We start from the raw sequence: 19,489 nt of genomic DNA, 5'->3' as shown, positions 1-19,489 counted from the left end.
ACATCAAGGCTGGTGTGACGAGGGTGTCAAAAAGCCAACCCTTCGTCCTAGGCTCCTGGAAATGTGCCTGGAAGCACTGCCGCTCAAGTAAACTCAAGGTTGCATATCCCCGCGTCACTCTGGCATGTGTTGCGGGAAGCATGGTAAAGCATGGGCCACTGAAAGTGAGACCAAGGTAGACATAGGATGAGACAATCTCCAGAGGATCCCCTCTATGTGTGAAGCTCAATCTGGATGTGACGGGGCCAGAGGTATGGAAGACCATTACCTTGGTTTTACCAAGGTTAACAGAGAGGTCCCGCTGAGTACAAAAGTCATGTAAGGCATCCAACTGTCTCTGAAGCCCTTCGGCTGAGTCTGAGAGGAGGACGATGTCATCTCCATAAAGTAGTATGGGGATCAATATGCCTGCCAGTGTGGGACCAGCCCCGCCTAATCCATCAATGAAGCTCGAGATCTCATCAATGTAGAGGCCGAAAAGAGTGGGTGATAGAGGGCAGCCCTATTTCACCCCAATAGTGCTGGAAATCTCCTATGATGTACCTCCTGGGGCTCTCACTCGTCCGGTGACGGACTCATAGAGGGCGATGATGCTCCAAACCATGTCAGATGGGACTCTAATCTCTTGTAGACGGTGTAAGAGGCGGGCTCGGGGTACAGTATCAAAAGCTTTGCGGGAATCCACAAAGCAATAGTAAATCCTCTGGTGTCGTGCTCTACCCTCCTCGATGATGGCACGGAGGGTAAAGATGTGATCAAGGGTAGAGTAGCTCCTCTGGAATCCAGCCTGTCCTGAGGCCCTGTCCTGAGGCTCTGCATCTCTGGCTCTCTGCAAATGAACTGAGCTCCGCCTCTAGCACTGATCCATAGAGTTTGGCCAATGTGTGGCCAATCATGATCGTCCTGTAGTTATTAGGATCAAGTGGATCTTCGGCTTTGAGGATGGGGGTGATGGTGTTGGTGGACCAAGAGGGTGGAAATCATTCACAAAGGGCTCTATTGAGAGAGAGAGAGAGAGAGAGAGAGAGAGAGAGAGAGGAAATATACCTGATTATCAAAAAACAATTCCAGCAATGGATATGTAAAAGAGCCGTTCAGCTGGTTGATGATGTGCAAAGCCCTGCATGCAAAAAATGCATTGTGATGATACCTACCACACAAACAAGTATGTGAATCAGTAATCAAATATGAGCAAGAATAATAATAAAACATCAATGCAACATTTATGTCACATGAATGACACCACCCACTAAATATATCCACTAGGGCTGGGTTCAGTCAGTGAGTCCTGCAATTAGCAGAGTTTTCAAGACTCAGATCTCAAATTATTCTCATTAACCATCCCACTCACATATATCAACAGGGTCTATTATATAGCAGACACGCTTTGTGAGTAACAACCTTGCAACCCTTTTATGCACTTTCCTCTGCAAGTTTCAACAGCACTTTATTGCGTCAGATATCCAACCTCATATCCAGCATTCATGGCAACCCTAATTCTTGCATCACCCTTGTGAGTAGAATGATCCCTTAAAAACCTGGTGAAGGACCAGCGCAATACAAAGAATGCCTTTCGGCACAAAAAAGAAAACCACTCTTCCTGTTTATTTTCGTGACTTAATCTTGCAAAAGCATAGATAAATGGAGTACAAAATCATTCAATACAGCAAGTAAAGAATTAAATATTCAATCACACCACATGAGCGCTAGGTCTCAAGGGCAGGCCAACCCCACCCCCCGCAGTGCACCCCAGCTAAAGAGTACTAACTGAAATGAGATTAAACTACAAATGTGGCTGAACCAAAAATCAAAACCTCACCATGCTTTCTGTGCAAAACAAAACCAGAACTCACTCCTAAGCAACAACTCACCATCTCCCTCAATCCATTAAGTAATATTGCTTAATTTGCAGGGCTGAAGTTGAGCTCCACTTTGTTGACCATTTTGGGATGCATTTAAACTGATGGGAGTTAATTTTTCTCTTCCATAATTCTAAGATCCCTCAAAGATCTCCCTAAACACAAGCAACAAGATTAGTACCAAATAGAAGGGGTGCAAGCTAGCTCACCTCCCAACTGTAGGTTTGTGACCGTAAATGTTGTGTACCTAATGCTAATCCTCAGGATTAGTACCTAATCCAATAGGGTTAGGGGAGCCCTGGGATTAGGGAGAGCAAGCTGATACATGCGGCTAAGGCTTTGGCTAATAATACCAAGTATACTGGCTATTTACAACTGGACAATTATTTATAGCAACAGTAGCCACTATATAAGTAAGACTTGGGTATTGTTCAAAGAGAGTTATTCACTGTGTGATCTATGATGGACCAAGATTACCGTCACGAACATGATTGGATTCGACGGGACACCAGAGCCCACCACCCGTACCCACGCTCTAGCTCCACGCCCCAGAGGAGTTCTTACTGAGAGAGCTCGATCCATTCTGTGAGCCAGACATCCCCGACCCAGAGCATCAGGACCCTCCACCACATAGACATAGATTCGTCCGCCGAAATGTCATGCTCCCATCACAGAGGCCTGACATTCACTCCACCATTAGAACAGTTATGGGGCCAAGGCGGGTATTGTCATTAGCTGATCACAACATATCTCACTGTACACAGGATCATCTGTTGATCACATGTACTGTTAGATGTTTTTCATTTTACTTTTTCTTTCAGTTTTCCATGGCTCAATATATCCATGGTACCATTGTATTACTTTTGGTCTCATAGGCCCCTGGGGTCTTCCGTAGACGTTAATATAACTTTCTCTCTCTCTCTCTCTCTCTCTCTCTCTCTCTCTCTCTCTCTCTCTCTCGCCTAGAATCCATAAGGTTCAATCATGCAAGCAACCATGAAAAAACGCTTACTTCTTTCTTGCAGATCAAACATAGATATGGTGACCGAGAGTCTAGAGAAATACCTGAGTCCAGTGGAAACTTGAAAAGCAATAGAAAGACACAAACTTTATTCCTGCTTCCACTTTTAGGATTTCTCTGATACCAACTATACAATCCACCTAGATCTCCCTAAACACAAATAACCAGATTAATACCAAATAGAAGGGGTGCAGGCTTGCTCACCACCCAACCATAGATTCCATCCAAAAATCACCCCCCGAGACGGAGGCTAAGGCTCCAATCCCATGAACCATGCATGTCAACATTGGTATACCACCAACGCCTGCTTGCTGAGGCCTTCAGCATGACCGTATGTTGTGGGCAGTGGATTCCGATGTGGATGTATGTACCACAAAGAAATCTGTGATGGCTCTCTGTGAGGTGTCCTGTCGAAGCCGGGGCTGTCTCTCAGCATGCTACCTCAACACTACATCGCTGTGTCGTCTCAGCTGCATCAAGTACATGCCCAAGCACCTCTGATCCTCAAACTGTATCACCCGTGTGAGAGGTCTGAATCCCTCTCGGAAGAGGCAGTGGAATCTCCCTCGGATCTCATAGTAAGCCGGGCAACTGTGCATATAATGGGCCTCATCCTCTACTGCTCTTGTGATGCATACAATGCATGTCCTCTCCTCATGTGGGATATCCTCAACTCTGCCAGTCTCTACTCTGAGGCAGTGGGAGGATACTCTGAGCTGGCCGATCGTGATACGCATGGCATGTGCCATGTGTATCTTAATGTATCCCGGGATCTCAAAGAATCCATCCTCGGAGAGTCTCAAGAAGTGATCTTTGTAGAACTCACACCCATGTTTGGTGTATGTGTAGCCCGAGTAGATCTAACCGGATGATCCGGTTGATCTCCTGACGTGAGAGATCAAGGTATGGGGAATCCAAGCTATACTGAAACGGGGGGAGGCGGTCCATCTGTATGCCATGTGCATGAAACCACTCCACTACCTCAGAGTACCATGCATGTGTCGGTAATGGTGGTGGCTGTGTCGCTGAGGAGGAGGGCAGTCCAGCTCGTCTCAATCGCTCCCTCTCCCTCTCCCTCTCACCGTATAATTGCATAGAGGACTCTAGTGCTAGTCGTGGGAGGCGATCTCTGTCAAGCGTGTATACATGCTGAATATAAGTGACAATCTGAAAAAGGGCATCTGTAACCAATGGGGCCACCCCAAACTCTACATGTAGAATGTCATGTGGTACAGATGGCTTACTCCTGATCATGCATGACAACATCATCACCTCAATGCTCTTCCAGTGATCCTTCCCTAGGCCTCGCCCCCAAAGGGCTGCACCATACATAGCCGCTGGTCGTACTAGAGTATCAAAGAGCCAGCACTTAGTGCAGGGTTGTGCTTGGAAACACTTCTGCACAATCTCACCGTTAACGTCTCTCTCCTTGCAAAATCTGTCCAATGCATTTAAGTGTTTTTGTAAACCCTCGGCTGAATCTGAGATCAAGACAATGTCATCAGCATATAGCAATATGGGCACTACTGTCTGAGCCAATCGTGAACCTCTACCTCCGAAACTATCCACAAATACTACGATCTCATCAATGTATAGGCCAAAGAGTATAGGTGAGAGTGGACAGCCCTGCTTAACCCCAATAGTGCTACATATATCTCCCGAGGTCCCACCGGTTGCACATACTCAGCCGAGTACTACCTCATATAGTGCCATCACACCCCATATCATCTCATGTGAGAACTGGAGCACCTGCAAGCGTCCTATCAGACGAGATCGAGGGATGGAGTCAAAGGCTTTACAAAAATTCACAAAGAAAAATACACAAGTCTCTTTGAGGACCTCACCTCCTCTATGGTAGCCTGTAAAGTAAAGATATGGTCCAGCGTGGAGAAGTTTCTCCTGAAGCCTGCCTGGCCTGATGCTTTGTTTCCCATCCTCTCTACCATAGAGCTCATCATGTCCTCTAGTATTGCCCCATAGATTTTGGCCATTGTGTGACCAATCATGATAGTCCTGTAGTTACCTCGATCCATGGGATCTCCTGCTTTGTGGATATGGGAACAATGGTGTTGGTAGTCCAGGAGGGTGGGAAGCCTTCAGAGAGTGCTCTGTTAAAAAGATTGGCAAGAATGGGAGCCAATACGTGGTGCTCGTAGGTAAAATGTTCCGCGCATAGATCCTCATGATCTTTTGCTCTCCCATTATGTAGTTTTTTAAGAGCCCTAGTGACATTGGGGGAATCAAAGAGAGAAGATGATGTAGGCCTAGGGGTGTGTGACATTTGTGGTATAGGCTGGTTTGGCACATCATACAGTTGTCGTGCATAGGCTTCCCAAAGGCGAGGATCTGTGATAGGTGTAGGTGCTCTTTTTTCTTCCAAAATCCGCCAAGCTTCTGAGTTGTCCTCGCTCAAAAAGAGCTGGTATAACTCTTGTTCTCGTATGGTGAGAAATGCCCGTTTCTTTCGGCGAGTGAATGTACGGAAGATGCATTGCATCTTATGTGCTGAAATCAGCCCATGTTCCCTCTCGCATAAGAGGCGAAGCCTGGTGGTTTTGCACTCTTCATCATACCATCCGTTCTAGGGTTGGGATCCCACTAGCAAACTTGTTGTAGACCATGTGGTGTAGGGGAAGCTGGCGTGGGCGGAGTCATGGATGATGGAGGAAAGTTGGGATGTGATGGTGGAGATGGGGAGGGATAAGTCGAGAGCGGAAATGTGGCGGGAGAGGTGGTCCTCATAGATGTGGTCAAGATCATGATGAAAATGAATCCGGGTGTGGGTGTGGGTGTGGGTGTGGGCAGTAAGATGGGACATGAGATTGTGAAAGAAAGTAATGCGTGGTCAGCTAGTATGGGGGGAGGAGGGATGGTGAAGTTTGAGATGTGTGGTATAAGAGCGAGAGATCCCATGAGGTAATCCACCGTACTAGTGCCTCCCCCATGCAGAAAAGATGTAAGGCTGTCCGACTATGGCCATCTGGACAACCCATTATATATAACCAGCTCATGCATAGCCCCCATCTCCAAGAAGTGTCTAACATATGATGTTGCATTCCCCATATCCTGGTTGGTCCTCTGGAGGCCCATCTCAGCCAAGTCAATTTCTGACAACATAATGGCATCTCCTTGGAAGTCATATGTCTGCACCTGTTCCCCCTTTGTCCGTGCATTAAAGTCTCCTAAGAGGAGGACCTCTCCTTGTTGGGAGAGAGAGGGGGGGAAAGTATGCACCATATATGTTTTACAAATCCATTACTCACCAATCTACCGACCCCGAATATTTAAATTGCTAGCTATATCTGGCACACAAACTAACCCTTCACAGAAGAATAAATCTATCCATTGAAATACCATTAGTGATATAATCTCTGAGTAGGGATCTCTCCAGAATATATACGCGCACCTCAAGATCCACTAGTAACCCAACCGGTTCCCAACTCCACTCAAAACAAGCAAAACATAACAACTTCACCATAACAATGATGAAACAAAGAGTTTCACCACCCCAATCCTAGATGCAACCAATCCACAACAGCACTCCAATCATGTGCAATCCCCGATCCATTTTTCACTCTTCCTTGTAATTGATTAAAAAATCAACACGTCTCACCTTCGGTCAGCTAACACCCAAATAGAAATATGAATGCATCCGGAAATCCTATATGCAGCATATCCTAGTGTCGCATACCACCAAGATATACTCCATATAAGACCTCCTTTAGACCCATAAATCTAGGTTAGAGTGATCAATTCCTTGTTGGACCTTGTCTTGACACAACCAAACTCCCACTTGAATGTCAACCACTTTCAAGTTAGACCCCCACATCAATCTACCAATACGACATTCCCTAAGACCTCCTCCAATCTTGGGACTACCATAAGTGCTTAACACTCAAAAAAATGACAAACTATGTCAATACTCCAATGAACACTAAGCTCGTAGCTACTCACCGGCACTACTAAGCCAAATGCATGGACCTTTTCACATCGTGAAATGGATCTCACGTCATGATTTTTTTTTTCCACGAGCGGGACCTTTTCACGCTGTGAAACGCAAGGACCTTTTCATGCCGTGAAATGGATCTCACGTCGCTAAACCAACCACTGTCCTCTAAAGGATTATCACCAATTCCCACAAAAGTTGAATATCCGCATGGAATTGGCCCGCAGTTTGACTATCTACCCCTCGGGTAAGTTTTCTCCAACACCCCCTCTACCATGTCCCGATGAACCTCCAAATGAGCCCCTAACCTACGAGGATAGTCTTCTTGATGGTCGTAGAAATCTCACCAAAATGAGACGATCTACCATGGGTAAGAGATAAAAACTCGAGAATGAAAGCTACTATCGCAAGATATGTTGGAAAATATATCATCTCAAGATGGTCTTCATGTACCTTAGCATGCTTGGACTGGTCATTTCTATGAGGCCTTGCATTGCATAACTAGCAGACATCATATAGGACTTTTCTACCATTTTTTTGAGTCTTTTTGAGGCTATTTATGGAATATTTATACCTCAGCACTGTTGTCGGCCTGCTACAGTTGGCCGACTAGCTTACATGGGAGATATATAAGGGTTCACACCCTTCTCATCATTCCCCATCTCATTCTTGCATATTAGCTGGAGGTCATTAGCTGTTGCGACAGTCTCTTATGCTTGCAAGCACCTACGGGCTTCCCTCGTGCTCATTTTCAGCAATAATCAACTGTCCACAACCTTCTACAGTTTGTGCTTTTGCCTACAACCCGTGTTTTCTCTTTCTTTCATGGTATTAGAGCCAAACGCTGACCTATAGGCAGGAAAGTGCAGCATTTTTTTGATTGGAGAAGAGGCTTCCTCAGCTTTGCTGCGTTTTCTACAATTGTACCCTGGGACTGCTGCGTTTTTGTTGTTGGAGGCTGAGGCCCTCTTCTAGTTGGAGGTTGAGGCCATCTTCTAGGTGCTGAAGACAAGGTTCCTGAGAGATTTTCTTTCTCTCTTTCTGTTTCCCACCGTCCCTCCCTTTCTTCTTTCTCTCCTCTTGCTGTGCACAGCTTGAGAGGAGGCTATTTGCTGTTTTTTTACAGCCCTCTTGCTTCACAGAAGGTTTCTTGTCAAAGGACATGGCTTCAAGAGATTTTTCTACTGCTGCTCCTTCTCCAGTTGATACTCCAGCACCTTCACTGCTTGGATCCCCCGCTCCCGCTCCCCAGGTGCTTCCTCTTCCCAATCTTTCTTCTCCGAGTTTCTCTCATCCAGTTAATGCTCCCACCCCTACCCATATACCATCCTAGTTAGTGATTCCATGAAGCTTCCAGCAACCAACTATCATACTTCGTCTTTCTACACTCAATTATTGCTAGAAGGAGCCGGTGTGTGGATATCCCATAGTCACCAGAAATGGGAAATGGAAACGGAAACGGCAACCCCCTCGGAAACGAAAACAGCTAGGAAACGGCACATATACTTGATAAATTAAACTATAGAACCAAAAACTAGTAATTACAAACTCAACAGCGAGACTTTCTCAAATTTGCATAAAGGACACCTGTCATGACCCTGTGAAATTGGAACAGTACAAGTGTGGGCATGGTGGTCGGTGAGCAAGATAAATTTTTAAAGATTCATACTTGGGTGTCCGGACAAAAAGGTAACATGTGTGGACAACCCCAAGTGTGAAGGGGGACCAAGGTATTAAACTTATAAGGTTTATAAACCTTGGGTGGCCCTTAGAAAGTTTTAAAAACTTTAAGGGAGGGCCACTAGGATAATTATGGAGGGGGGGCTACTCCACTTTTAGAGTACACGCCTCCCTCTCCATCTCTCTCTCTCTTGCTTTTGGAAAAGGACTGGTTGGCTGGCTGCGTGGAGGGAACTAGTTGGCTCGCTGCGTGGAGAGAGGACGTACAGGTCGCCTGAAGGGGAACCGTACAGAACAGCATCTGCAAGTGAGCCGTACAGAACAGCATCTGCAGGTCAGCAGAGGTACAGGCTGATACAGGCGGTGCAGTCCAGTCCAGCTCACGCAGGCGGCTACAGGTACAGACTGGTACGGACAGGTACAGGTTTGTATAGGTGCTGCAGGGCGACTGGTTCGGACAGGTATAGGTGGCTGTTGCAGTTTTTCTGACGCAGGCGGCTACAGGTACAGACTGGTACGGGCTGCTGTTTTGCAGGTTTTCTGACCATGCGGCTGTGGGTCAATTGGCACAGATAGGTACAGGCTGTGCAGGCCGACTGGTGCAGAACTATGCAGGGCAGTTGGTACACACTGAATTCTTCTCTCTCTCTCTCTCTCTCTCTCTCTCTCTCTCTCTCTCTCTTCTTCTCTTCCCCTCGTGTGAGCTCTGGAGGGCAAAGGCGGGTGGCTGCAAATTCAGGACAGCATACTCGATCCTCTCAAAGCTGGTGTTTTTGAGGAGGATTGGACTGAGGGACAGCAGTGAATCTGCTGAATATTTGCCAGGTGTGGGAACTGGCAATGTTGACCCTATGATGGGCATGAATGCTGGGGGTAGCAATCTTGTGAAGCCACTTCCTTACGATAATCTAACGCCTATGGGTAAGGCGAAGGATTAGGGGGAGCTGCAGTGAAATTTGACACGTTCAACGGGGCCAAAGACAAGCTAAAGGCACTTACCTTTTTACAACAGTTTGATGCTGCTTTTTCAGGTGGAAATTACACAGAATCCTCTAAGGTGAGAAAAGCTGCGACTTTTCTCAAGGGCAATGCATTGCAGTGGTGGTCCACTCTTCTTTTATAGGGCATAGCACCATCTACTTGGATACAGTTTAAAGAGGTGTTCTCTTCCGTGTGGCTCACATCTACTTTTGAGGTGGATGTAATGACAGCATGGCACAAGTTGGATGCATCGAAGTGTGAAAATCTTGAGGATTATAATAAGAAGTTTTGGGAAGCTTTACTCCCAGTTACTTCTTATCGTGCAGTGCCTTTGTCTGCGCAGGTTGAGAAGTATTGTTGTGGGCTGCCCAAGGAAGTGCGTGACTATTGCATAAAGGAGTAACAAATATGTCGCAGATGATAGAGAATGCTATGACGGCAAGTGCGTTACTCACTGGAGTCTCATCTAGATTTAAAGGAAGTAAAAGCTCAAGCAAGAAATCTGAAAGTCAGGGCATGCTTCGCGTGATGCAAAAGGGTCTACAGAGACGCGGTATAAGAAGTTACCAATGCCCAAAAGAACTCCTGAGGAGAGACAGGCTTTGATGGATGCTAGGAAGTGCTGTTTCTGTACAGAGGAGGGACATATGTCTTTTAATTGTCCCAATCGTAAGTCCCAAAAGGACTGTGACACTAAAGGGGAGTCCAAGTCTAAGAAACCAAAGCCTTCTGCAGGATTAGTTCCTGATCTTGTTGGGGAACAGCCAGGTGGTGAAGAGACTAGGGCATGGGGCAAAGTGAGAGATCAGAATGCCTTGATTTCCTTTGACACAAGTGCTAGAGCCAACTTTATCAGAATGCCTTGATTTCCTGAACTGAAAACGCAGGTGTTCTGAGGCTGCTGGACAGAAACGCAGAGAATCTGATGCTGCTCGACAGAAACGCAGGTGATCTGATGCTGGACAGATGCAGAAAACACTGGCTGAACCCTGGCGTTGAACTAGGGCTGATCTATATGCTGAATCTAGGCCTGAAGTGATGCTGAATACAGGCGCCTAGGGCTGACTGAAGCAAGGGTTCTCAAGGGGCTGGAGAAGCAAGCTTATGAGCTCCAAGGGCTGGATTAGTCTAGGGCTGAAGGCAAGGATACTCCTAGGGCTGAGGAGAAGAGCTCTTAGCACAATGAAGACTGAATGAGAAAATAGGCTCTATGCAAGCCTATTTATACTAACTGGAGGTTGGTCATTTAATAAAGTTTATATTTATAAATGCCCAATAATGCAAATAATGCTAAATAAATACTATTAAATATGGGAAAAATACCAGATAAATCCCAGTAAATTCCCTAAGGCTTCGGGGATGTTCTAAATGATGCACAGGCATATGAATGCATATTATGCAGGATGCAGAGTGCTTTCTGATGCAAACCCTAAGGCTTCTACTGACTCTACATGCATGAATGATTCTCTCCAAGTGGGTTAAGGGACTTGACTGACTGACTGACCCGCTAAGGTTGAGGAATGACCTACGTAGCTCGTGCCTGACTTATCCTGGACTGAGGATGTACAATGGGGTCACAGCGTACGACAATTATCATCCTATTGGGTTCTAAAACTGTACAACTGCTGCACTTTTGATGATGAGCCATCTTGTCACCATGCACTGAGTGCAGAGTGCATGTGACATAGATGGGATATGTACCATTCATCTATGCATGCAACAGGTTTCATGGTTGATCCCCAATTTCAAGCAGGCAATCAATACATAGATTCAGAGGTGGCAAATGGATGGGACATGATTTTGGAGAGACTTGAGCTTGACATTGCAAAGCAGAGAACTATCAAGGATCAACTGGCAGATTACAGGGCTTGCAAGAGGAGGTTTGGAAGAGCCAATGCTTTGGCAGATCGCTTCACCACTGATCCATGTGTTTGGTGGGAGGACTATGGGGCAGACACTCCAGAGTTGCAACAATTGGCCATCAAGATTCTGAGCCAGGCGGTCAGTTCGTCTCGTTTGGAGCAACTATGGAGCTCATTTAGCCATATCGCTTCAAAGAAGCGAAACTGGCTTGGCACTCAAAAGACCAATGATCTAATTTTTGTGAGTGCCAATTTGCGTCTTCTTGAGCGAAATGAGAATCCCCAATCTTGGAAGCATTGGTCAGAGGAGAATGAGAAGGGTTCAGAGGCAGAGGAGCATGCCAGTTTACTGCCTACGCCGATAGCTACTTTGGGCGAAGCAGGGGATTGCGGCTCCAATGACTTTCTAGATTATGATGATTTGGGCTCAGACGATGTGCATCTCTCGCAAGTTTGAGTCTACTCATGAGTTCCAAACTTGGTTGATGTATTTGCATTGTACTTTCTATTTTAAATTCAACAAGAAATTGACTTCATCTTGAGGTGTTGAGACCGGTCTCTGGTAGAAACCAAAGTGCGGTAGACTAGCAGTCACCTATCCAATTGTAGTCCAGACAATTAACAAATAGACAAGAGCTAGAATGCTCCAAAACAATGGAAAGTGGTAATGATGCAATGTGCCATATTTTGTGATGTTATGCATGTTGCTATGTGTCTGGTTGGATATGACTTAGGTAATGTCGCTTGACACTCAATCTCCCGCCCAGTCTCCCACGCTCTCGCCTTGAGGACCATCACATTGATTTGGTCCCTGGATCAGATCCTCCTAGCAGGTTTCCCTATCGTCTTTCCAAGACTTTAGAGGGCGAGTTAGAAAAGCAGTTATCTGAGCTTCTCCGAGCCGGATTCATTCGGCCTTCTTCCTCCCCATTTGCTGCACCTATCCTATTTGTCCAAAAGAAGGACAAGTCTGCACGCCTTTGTGTAGACTACAGGGCATTAAACAAACTCACTATCAAGAATAAGTTTCCTATGCCCAGGATAGAGTACATTTTGGAGCATTTAGACGGTGCTAAGTTTTTCACTAAGATCGACCTCAAGAGTGGTTACCATCAAGTCCGCATTTTTGAAGCTGACATTCCAAAAACAGCTTTTCGGACAGAGTGTGGTCACTACGAGTTCGTAGTCATGCCTTTTGGGCTTACAAATGCACCCGCAACGTTCAATAAGATGATGTCTAGGATTTTCGCAGTCCACATTGGGAAGTGCGTTTTCATATTCCTTGATGACATACTAGTCTTCTCAGCCACTGCGGAGCAGCATGAGAAAGATGTGGAGAAAGTCTTGCAACTTTTGCGAGATAATCAGCTCTACATAAACGCCAAAAAGTCTATCTTTGGTGTTAAGGAAGTTCAGTATTTGGGCTACATCATCGGTTCCGATGGGATTCGACTGGACCCATCAAAGGTTCAGGAGATCTTAGATTGGGACATTCCTAAGACCGCCCAAGAAATCCGTTCATTCGTAGGTCTTTGTCAGGCCTATAGCACACATGTCCATCAGTTTTCCAACCTTGCAGCACCTCTTACCGACTTGCTCAAGGGGGTGAAGACTCGCAAGCAGAAAGTCTCAGTTACAGGTAAGGCACTTGATGCATTCCATGCACTCCAGAAAGCTGCCTCAGAAGCACCTGTATTAAAGTTAGCATCATGGGACGAACCTTTCGAGGTAATCACCGATGCCAGCAATGTAGCCATAGGTGCAGTCCTCCAGCAAGACAATAGACCCGTGGCATATTATAGCAGAAAGTTGGATGTCGCCGAAAAGAATTATTCGGTATATGACAAAGAGCTTTTGGGTGTGATCACAGCGCTCAAACATTGGAAGCCTTTTCTTTATGGACAGGCTTTCACAGTGAAAACAGACCACCAAGCACTTAAGTGGCTTCAGACTATGCCAAGTGCCCAGTGGAGTGATCGACAGGCCAGGTGGAGTCAAATCTTCCAACAGTTTGGAGGAATGATTAAGTACATCCCTGGTCAACATAACCCAGTAGCATATGTTCTCAGTAGAAAGACCAGCATCCCGACCAGTCAGGAGTCTACCATTCTCAACATCTCTGGAAAAGACTTAGAAGATCAGTATGTCGATTCCGCAGAGTTTGGTACTCAACCCAGGTTGGCCCTCAATTTTGAGCCTGGCCATCATTCAGTTCACAGACAGGCATGTAAGTTTAGACGAGATATCCACTTCAAGAAAGGGGATTGGGTCTCTCAGTGCATCATGAAACAAAGATTGAAACAAGTGGGCAAACATTGTCCCAAGCTTTCATTCCATAGTTTTGGCCCTTTTCCAATAGTTAAGAAGTTAAGTGATGTCTCCATGAAATTAAAGTTACCTGCCAGTTCGACAATGCATGATGTTTTCCATGTTTCTTGGCTAAGACCATATGTTGGTCCAGAAGTGTTTGATGTTTCAGATGAACAGTAGCCAGACGTGGTAGACGAGGCAGAAGTGATTGAGCCTGAGCAGATCCTTCTTCATCGATGGAAGCATGGTTCCGGTCGAAGGATTCGTCAGTTCTATACGAAATTCCGAGATCGAGGCACCCACGAAGCCGTATGGCTCGACGAGGAGTTCTTCCAAGAGTACCCCCAGTTATTGGCGGACTACTTGGAAGCCATGAACCTGCCGCCAAGCTAATCAGGAGGGAATGTCACATGCACTCCGCACTCAGTGCATGGTGACAAGATGGCTCATCATCAGAAGTGCAGCAGTTGTACAGTTTTAGAACCCAATAGGATGATAATTGTCGTACGCCGTGACCCCATTGTACATCCTCACTCCAGGATAAGTCACGCACGAGCTACGTAGGTCATTCCTCAGCCTTAGCGGGTCAGTCAGTCAGTCAAGTCCCCTAACCCACTTGGAGAGAATCATTCATGCATGTAGAGTCAGTAGGTTTGCATCAGAAAGCACTCTGCATCCTGCATAATATGCATTCATATGCCTGTGCATCATTTAGAACATCCCCGAAGCCTTAGGGAATTTACTGGGATTTATCTGGTATTTTTCCCATATTTAATAGTATTTATTTAGCATTATTTGCATTATTGGGCATTTATAAATATAAACTTTATTAAATGACCAACCTCCAGTTAGTATAAATAGGCTTGCATAGAGCCTATTTTCTCATTCAGTCTTCATTGTGCTAAGAGCTCTTCTCCTCAGCCCTAGGAGTATCCTTGCCTTCAGTCCTAGACTAATCCAGCCCTTGGAGCTCATAAGCTTGCTTCTCCAGCCCCTTGAGAACCCTTGCTTCAGTCAGCCCTAGGCGCCTGTATTCAGCATCACTTCAGGCCTAGATTCAGCATATAGATCAGCCCTAGTTCAACGCCAGGGTTCAGCCAGTGTTTTCTGCATCTGTCCAGCATCAGATCACCTGCGTTTCTGTCGAGCAGCATCAGATTCTCTGCGTTTCTGTCCAGCAGCCTCAGAACACCTGCGTTTTCAGTTCAGGAGCTTCCCTACAGGTCTGCGTTTCTGTCCACAGCAGTTTCAGCAGTTTCCAGCCCTAAATCTGTAGTTTGCATCAGCAATCAGCATCCAGCCTTCTGTGCATCATCCATACATGCAGCAGTCATCTGGTGAAGGTAACACAGCATTCATAAGTGTTTTCAGCATTCTAACATAGTGTAGAACAGTCCACCTTCTTCTTCTCTCAACCTCAGGTGTGCAGCCCTTCCTCCAGCCCTTGGGAAGAGTGCATAGGCTCGAGATCAGGTCATCGAGGTGTTTCTACAGCAGTGTACAAATCAGCCACTCTCCGATCCTCCGAGATCTTGCGTTTGGCTTATCTACAACCACAGTCATTCTCTCTAAAGAAATAAAGCAAATACTATCTCGTTATCGGGATAGGGGGCCCTTCAGTGGGTAATTCGGGACCCAATCTGGTGTACAGTTCTCATATCTCTCTCTCTCATCTCTTTAAGGTTTGAAGTATTAAAGTGGATTGCTAAACTCACGAAACTCAAGATACAGAAGACGGTGTGAGCATCTGTGCGACAGGATCTTCCAATACAAAGACTTCCGCTGCATATCACAATCTATCTTGGCATAGCTTCCTTAAAACCTAGTATTTTTGTTCATCTTGCTCCATGTGCTCCAACTTTTCCACCATCTTGTCCATCCCCTCGTAAATCCTTCCAATGCATGGCTAAAAGAAGGACCGAGGAACAAGGGTCATTGCACTGGACAATAAGAACATGGTGCTAGGAGATTCTAAAAAAGGAAAGTACACAATAGAGCCGGCGACAAAGTTCGGAGAAAAATAAAATTCTTTATTCATTCAACATTAGCAATATTTTTTGGCAATACAAGTTACAACAGGTGACTTTCTACATAGGCTTTATTGTCTTGATCCTTATGATTGGTAGGTGCCTCAGCATCAACTAGGACCACAGCAAGTTCTTCTACAAGCTGTAGGTTTCGCCATATGGGGGCTCGTCTTCTAGTGTGTCTTGGGACCATTTGCAATAGCAAGCAATCTTCATCATCCCAAAACCACATGGGAGGGCAATGACATCGTCAAGCCCTCTTAGAGATTGTCTCTTGCAATGTCAGGCTCTCTCGAAGAGGCAAAGAGCATCGACAATGAGCTGCCTTGATATATTGTCACTCAACCACGCATGAATGACAACCACAACGCCACTCATAGAATGCCATTAGTGCAAACTATTGAATGCAGCATAATAAGAAGAAGAGAGGGATTAATTGAAAAAGGACTTGTTATATTAATAAAAAAAGATGCAATTTAATTAAGAAGCTTCCCATCTATTTTTTAAGAAGTCAATGATCATTAAAAAAAAACAAGGTTCATTTACAAAAAAATTTTAAAAAAACACTTACCGATTAAAAGTTATTGATTGTGGAGAACCAAGTTGAGAAGTGCCTTGCTCCGACTTCAGCCTTGCTCCAAAAGGGGAGAAAGGGAGGGAAAGAGAGAAAGGGGGGGAGAGAGGACCGTGCTGGAGCTTTGGGATTTGAATCTCAGCTCTAGGGACTTGTGTACAAGTACACTGTACAAAACAAGCAATGTACTATAGATTATATGGTGTGGTGTTGAGACAAGTTGCAAGGAGAGTGAAACTCGCGGCAGGTGCCCGGGGGACTAGGGCCTTTGACACACTTGTTGATACCATCAATGCATATTAAAACATTTAAACATGGCCACAACCTTAACACATATCCATCATCACTTTGCATAAGACATAAAAGCTGGACAAAACATCACAAATGCTGAAAATGGAGCTTGCACATGTGACACCACATAGAGGCCGGAATGGGCCGACCCCCCCCCTTGTGGAGTATTTTATTACCCAAGGAGAATAATTTCATGTACAAGCTTTGAGGGCCTTACTCTTCCCACGGGAGATGCCGGATTATCCATATACAAATGCCATAACACAGCTCAACACGAGGCAACCAAGCCGAAACATAGGCTATAGAAATGCCGAGCCAACAACATAATCCATATACCTCCGTGTGGGTACTGATTCTTCCCCAAAAACCACGGGTCTTCATGCAATAGAGCTGGTACAGCAAGTACAAGTCTCCATTCAGCCGGTACAGCAGGTACAATGGCTGGTACAGCACGTACGATGGCTGGTACAGTCGGTCCGGTGGCTGGTACAGCAAGTACCTACTTTGACATTCAAATTGCGCTAGCACCTTGCAGATTGTTGCCAAAGGTGTACAGGAAGGTGGTCTTTACAGATTGAAGGACTTTGGTGGCTCTTTGAATGAGACACAGTCTCATTTGCTACAACTTCTTCAAAGCTATCATGCCTTGGTAGCTCAGAAGGATACAACGTTGAGGCAAGCTCGCTATGAGCACTTGAACTATGCTTCTCTTCAGCAGTTATCTTCTCAGCAAATGGTTGAGGGTCTTCTGCAACTAAAACCCTTGTCACGTGCACGCCCGTGCCATGGCTAAACCTTAGCATGAACATCATTAATTCCTGATTAAGTCAACATTTAGGGCATCATCAGTAGTAGCAGCATTACCATCAGCATCAGTAGCAACATCATCATCATTATCATCAGCCTCGGTCCTCAACATCATCATCATCATCACCATCACCATCACCATGGAGAGCATTGGAGTCATGTCGGGAGCTATCAAGACACAGTCGACAACCAACAGGGATCCAAGTAGGCAGGCGGCTAGGCAACAACATGCATGGCAGCAGATTTGGACAACATTAAAGATAAGCACAGAATTTTAGAAGATATTTCTTGAATTCTTTGTCCAGTAACAGGCCAACAACAGCATGTGCTGGCCGACTGTGGGTTTTTGGAAGGGGGGACTAAAGCTTATAAGTTAGGGGGTGAGGGGGATTTATGGTGGCAGGAGGCCAAGGGAGCAAGGGAGAATGAAAGTAGGAGTTTCGTTTCTTGTAGTTTACAATATGTTATCTAGTAGTATAGTTTGAAAACTTGATTAGTTTACTACTCTTTTCAGCTAACCACACTAGCACTTACATCCACGCTACTTACATGGACTACAACTTGTCACATGTATAACATCAATATCTGCTATTTGATTTTTAAACCTTAAATAGGAGGTACTTGAATTTCATAATTGGGACTCATATGCTTAGAAAGGGGTATAGTTTATTTTTTAGAGAAACTTAAATAGGGGGTTTTTTAATGAGTTTCGTGCACGCAGGTAACGTCCCCTTTATATGGAAAGTGAATTCCCCGAGCCTTTTTGTACTATATAAATACTGAAAACCCTGACAAAATTCTCTCTCTTCTCTCTCCGCTATCTTAATCATGTTTAAATAAACATCTTGTTCTTAATCAAGCTTAGGACTGTGGATCAATACAGCAAGGCTTTCACACATGCAACATTGGTATCATAGCATTCAAGCTCAGCCACTAAGCGTAAGTCCCAAGGAGGTGTACAGATCCAACAAAAGAATGCAGCAGGGTAGCAGATGGAGTGGTCTACGACAAGCCAAGCTAGAGGAAGCATTCCCTAAGGGTACGCATAATCAATTTCATTAGCTCTTAGATCAGTTCCAAAGGTAGTAAAAATTAAGGGTAAGGGATAGCATGCATGGGGACAGCAATGGAACAAGTGCTCAATTCTTCAGCAAGACTTAGAAGTGGAAGGTGTTCAGACAAAAGAGTCAAAGTTAAAGTAGAAAGTCAGAAGTCAGTAGTCCAAGGAGGAAGGATGACAGAGTGTCCACCCCATCATCAAGTTTAGCAAGAGGGGATGTCACGTGCACGCCCATGCCATGGCTAAACTTCAGCATGAACATCATCAATCCCTGATTAAGTCAACATTTAGGGCATCATTAGTAGAAGCAGCATTACCATCAACGTCAGATAAAAAACATCAACATCATCATCATCAGCCTCATCATCATCATCATCATCACCATGGAGAGCATTGGAGTCATGTCGACAGCCATCAAGACACAGTCAGCCACCAGCAGGGATCCAAGTAGTCAGGGAGCTAGGCAATAGCATGCATGGCAGCAAGTTTGGACAACATTAAAGATAACCACAAAGTTTTAGAACATATTTCTTGAATTCTTTGTCCAACAACAGGCCCTCAGCAACATGTGTTGGCCGACTGGTCCCTCTCAACATATATATAAGCATCACTCATAATTCAGCCAGGACATTCAGTAAAGTCACGTCAATCACTCATCATACATCATTGTAGTCATCAGTTAAGTTATGTAGGAGCTAGAGGTCAACCCTTTTGGGTTGACCAAGGGCTCAACCATGTACAAGCATTAAAGCAACCTTTTTGTACCATATAAATATAGAAAACCTTGACATCAATCTCTCTCTTCTTCTTCCTCTGTGTCTTAATCATGTTTAAATCAGCATCTTGTTCCTAATCAAGCTTAGGACTATGGATCCGTACAGCAAGGCTTCCGCGCATGCAACAACCCTCCCACTCCCTTTGTGTGGCTCGTTTGCATGGCAAGCAACACAGAGAGCCTTTCCCTCACGAGGCTACTCATTGGGCTTCTCACATCCTGGACCTTATTCATATAGACTTGTGCGGTCTCATGCGGACTACTACCCAGGGTGGTGCCAGGTACTTCATGCTTAT

At 45.3% G+C, this 19,489-nt stretch overlaps 1 protein-coding gene across 2 annotated transcripts in view; it reads right to left on the bottom strand.

Annotated features, from left to right (window-relative positions):
* LOC147618115 (uncharacterized) overlaps positions 1-19,489 on the bottom strand; it is a 45,719-nt gene that overhangs the window by 22,616 nt on the left and 3,614 nt on the right. For both annotated transcript variants that reach the window (XR_015262182.1, XM_086775357.1), the window contains exon 2: positions 1,048-1,150. Coding sequence is in view for 1 of the 2 variants with exons in the window: in XM_086775357.1 (XP_086631483.1) it covers positions 1,048-1,150 (103 nt within the window). In the remaining variant the exon portion in view is untranslated. The remainder of the gene's footprint in view (positions 1-1,047; positions 1,151-19,489) is intronic.

This window comes from Cibotium barometz, chromosome 35 (assembly GCF_041138505.1).
Source record: "Cibotium barometz isolate CiBa-2024 chromosome 35, ASM4113850v1, whole genome shotgun sequence".
NCBI lineage: Eukaryota > Viridiplantae > Streptophyta > Polypodiopsida > Cyatheales > Cibotiaceae > Cibotium > Cibotium barometz.
Note: the sequence above shows the minus strand (reverse complement) of the source record. Positions and strands in the feature narration are given on the sequence as shown.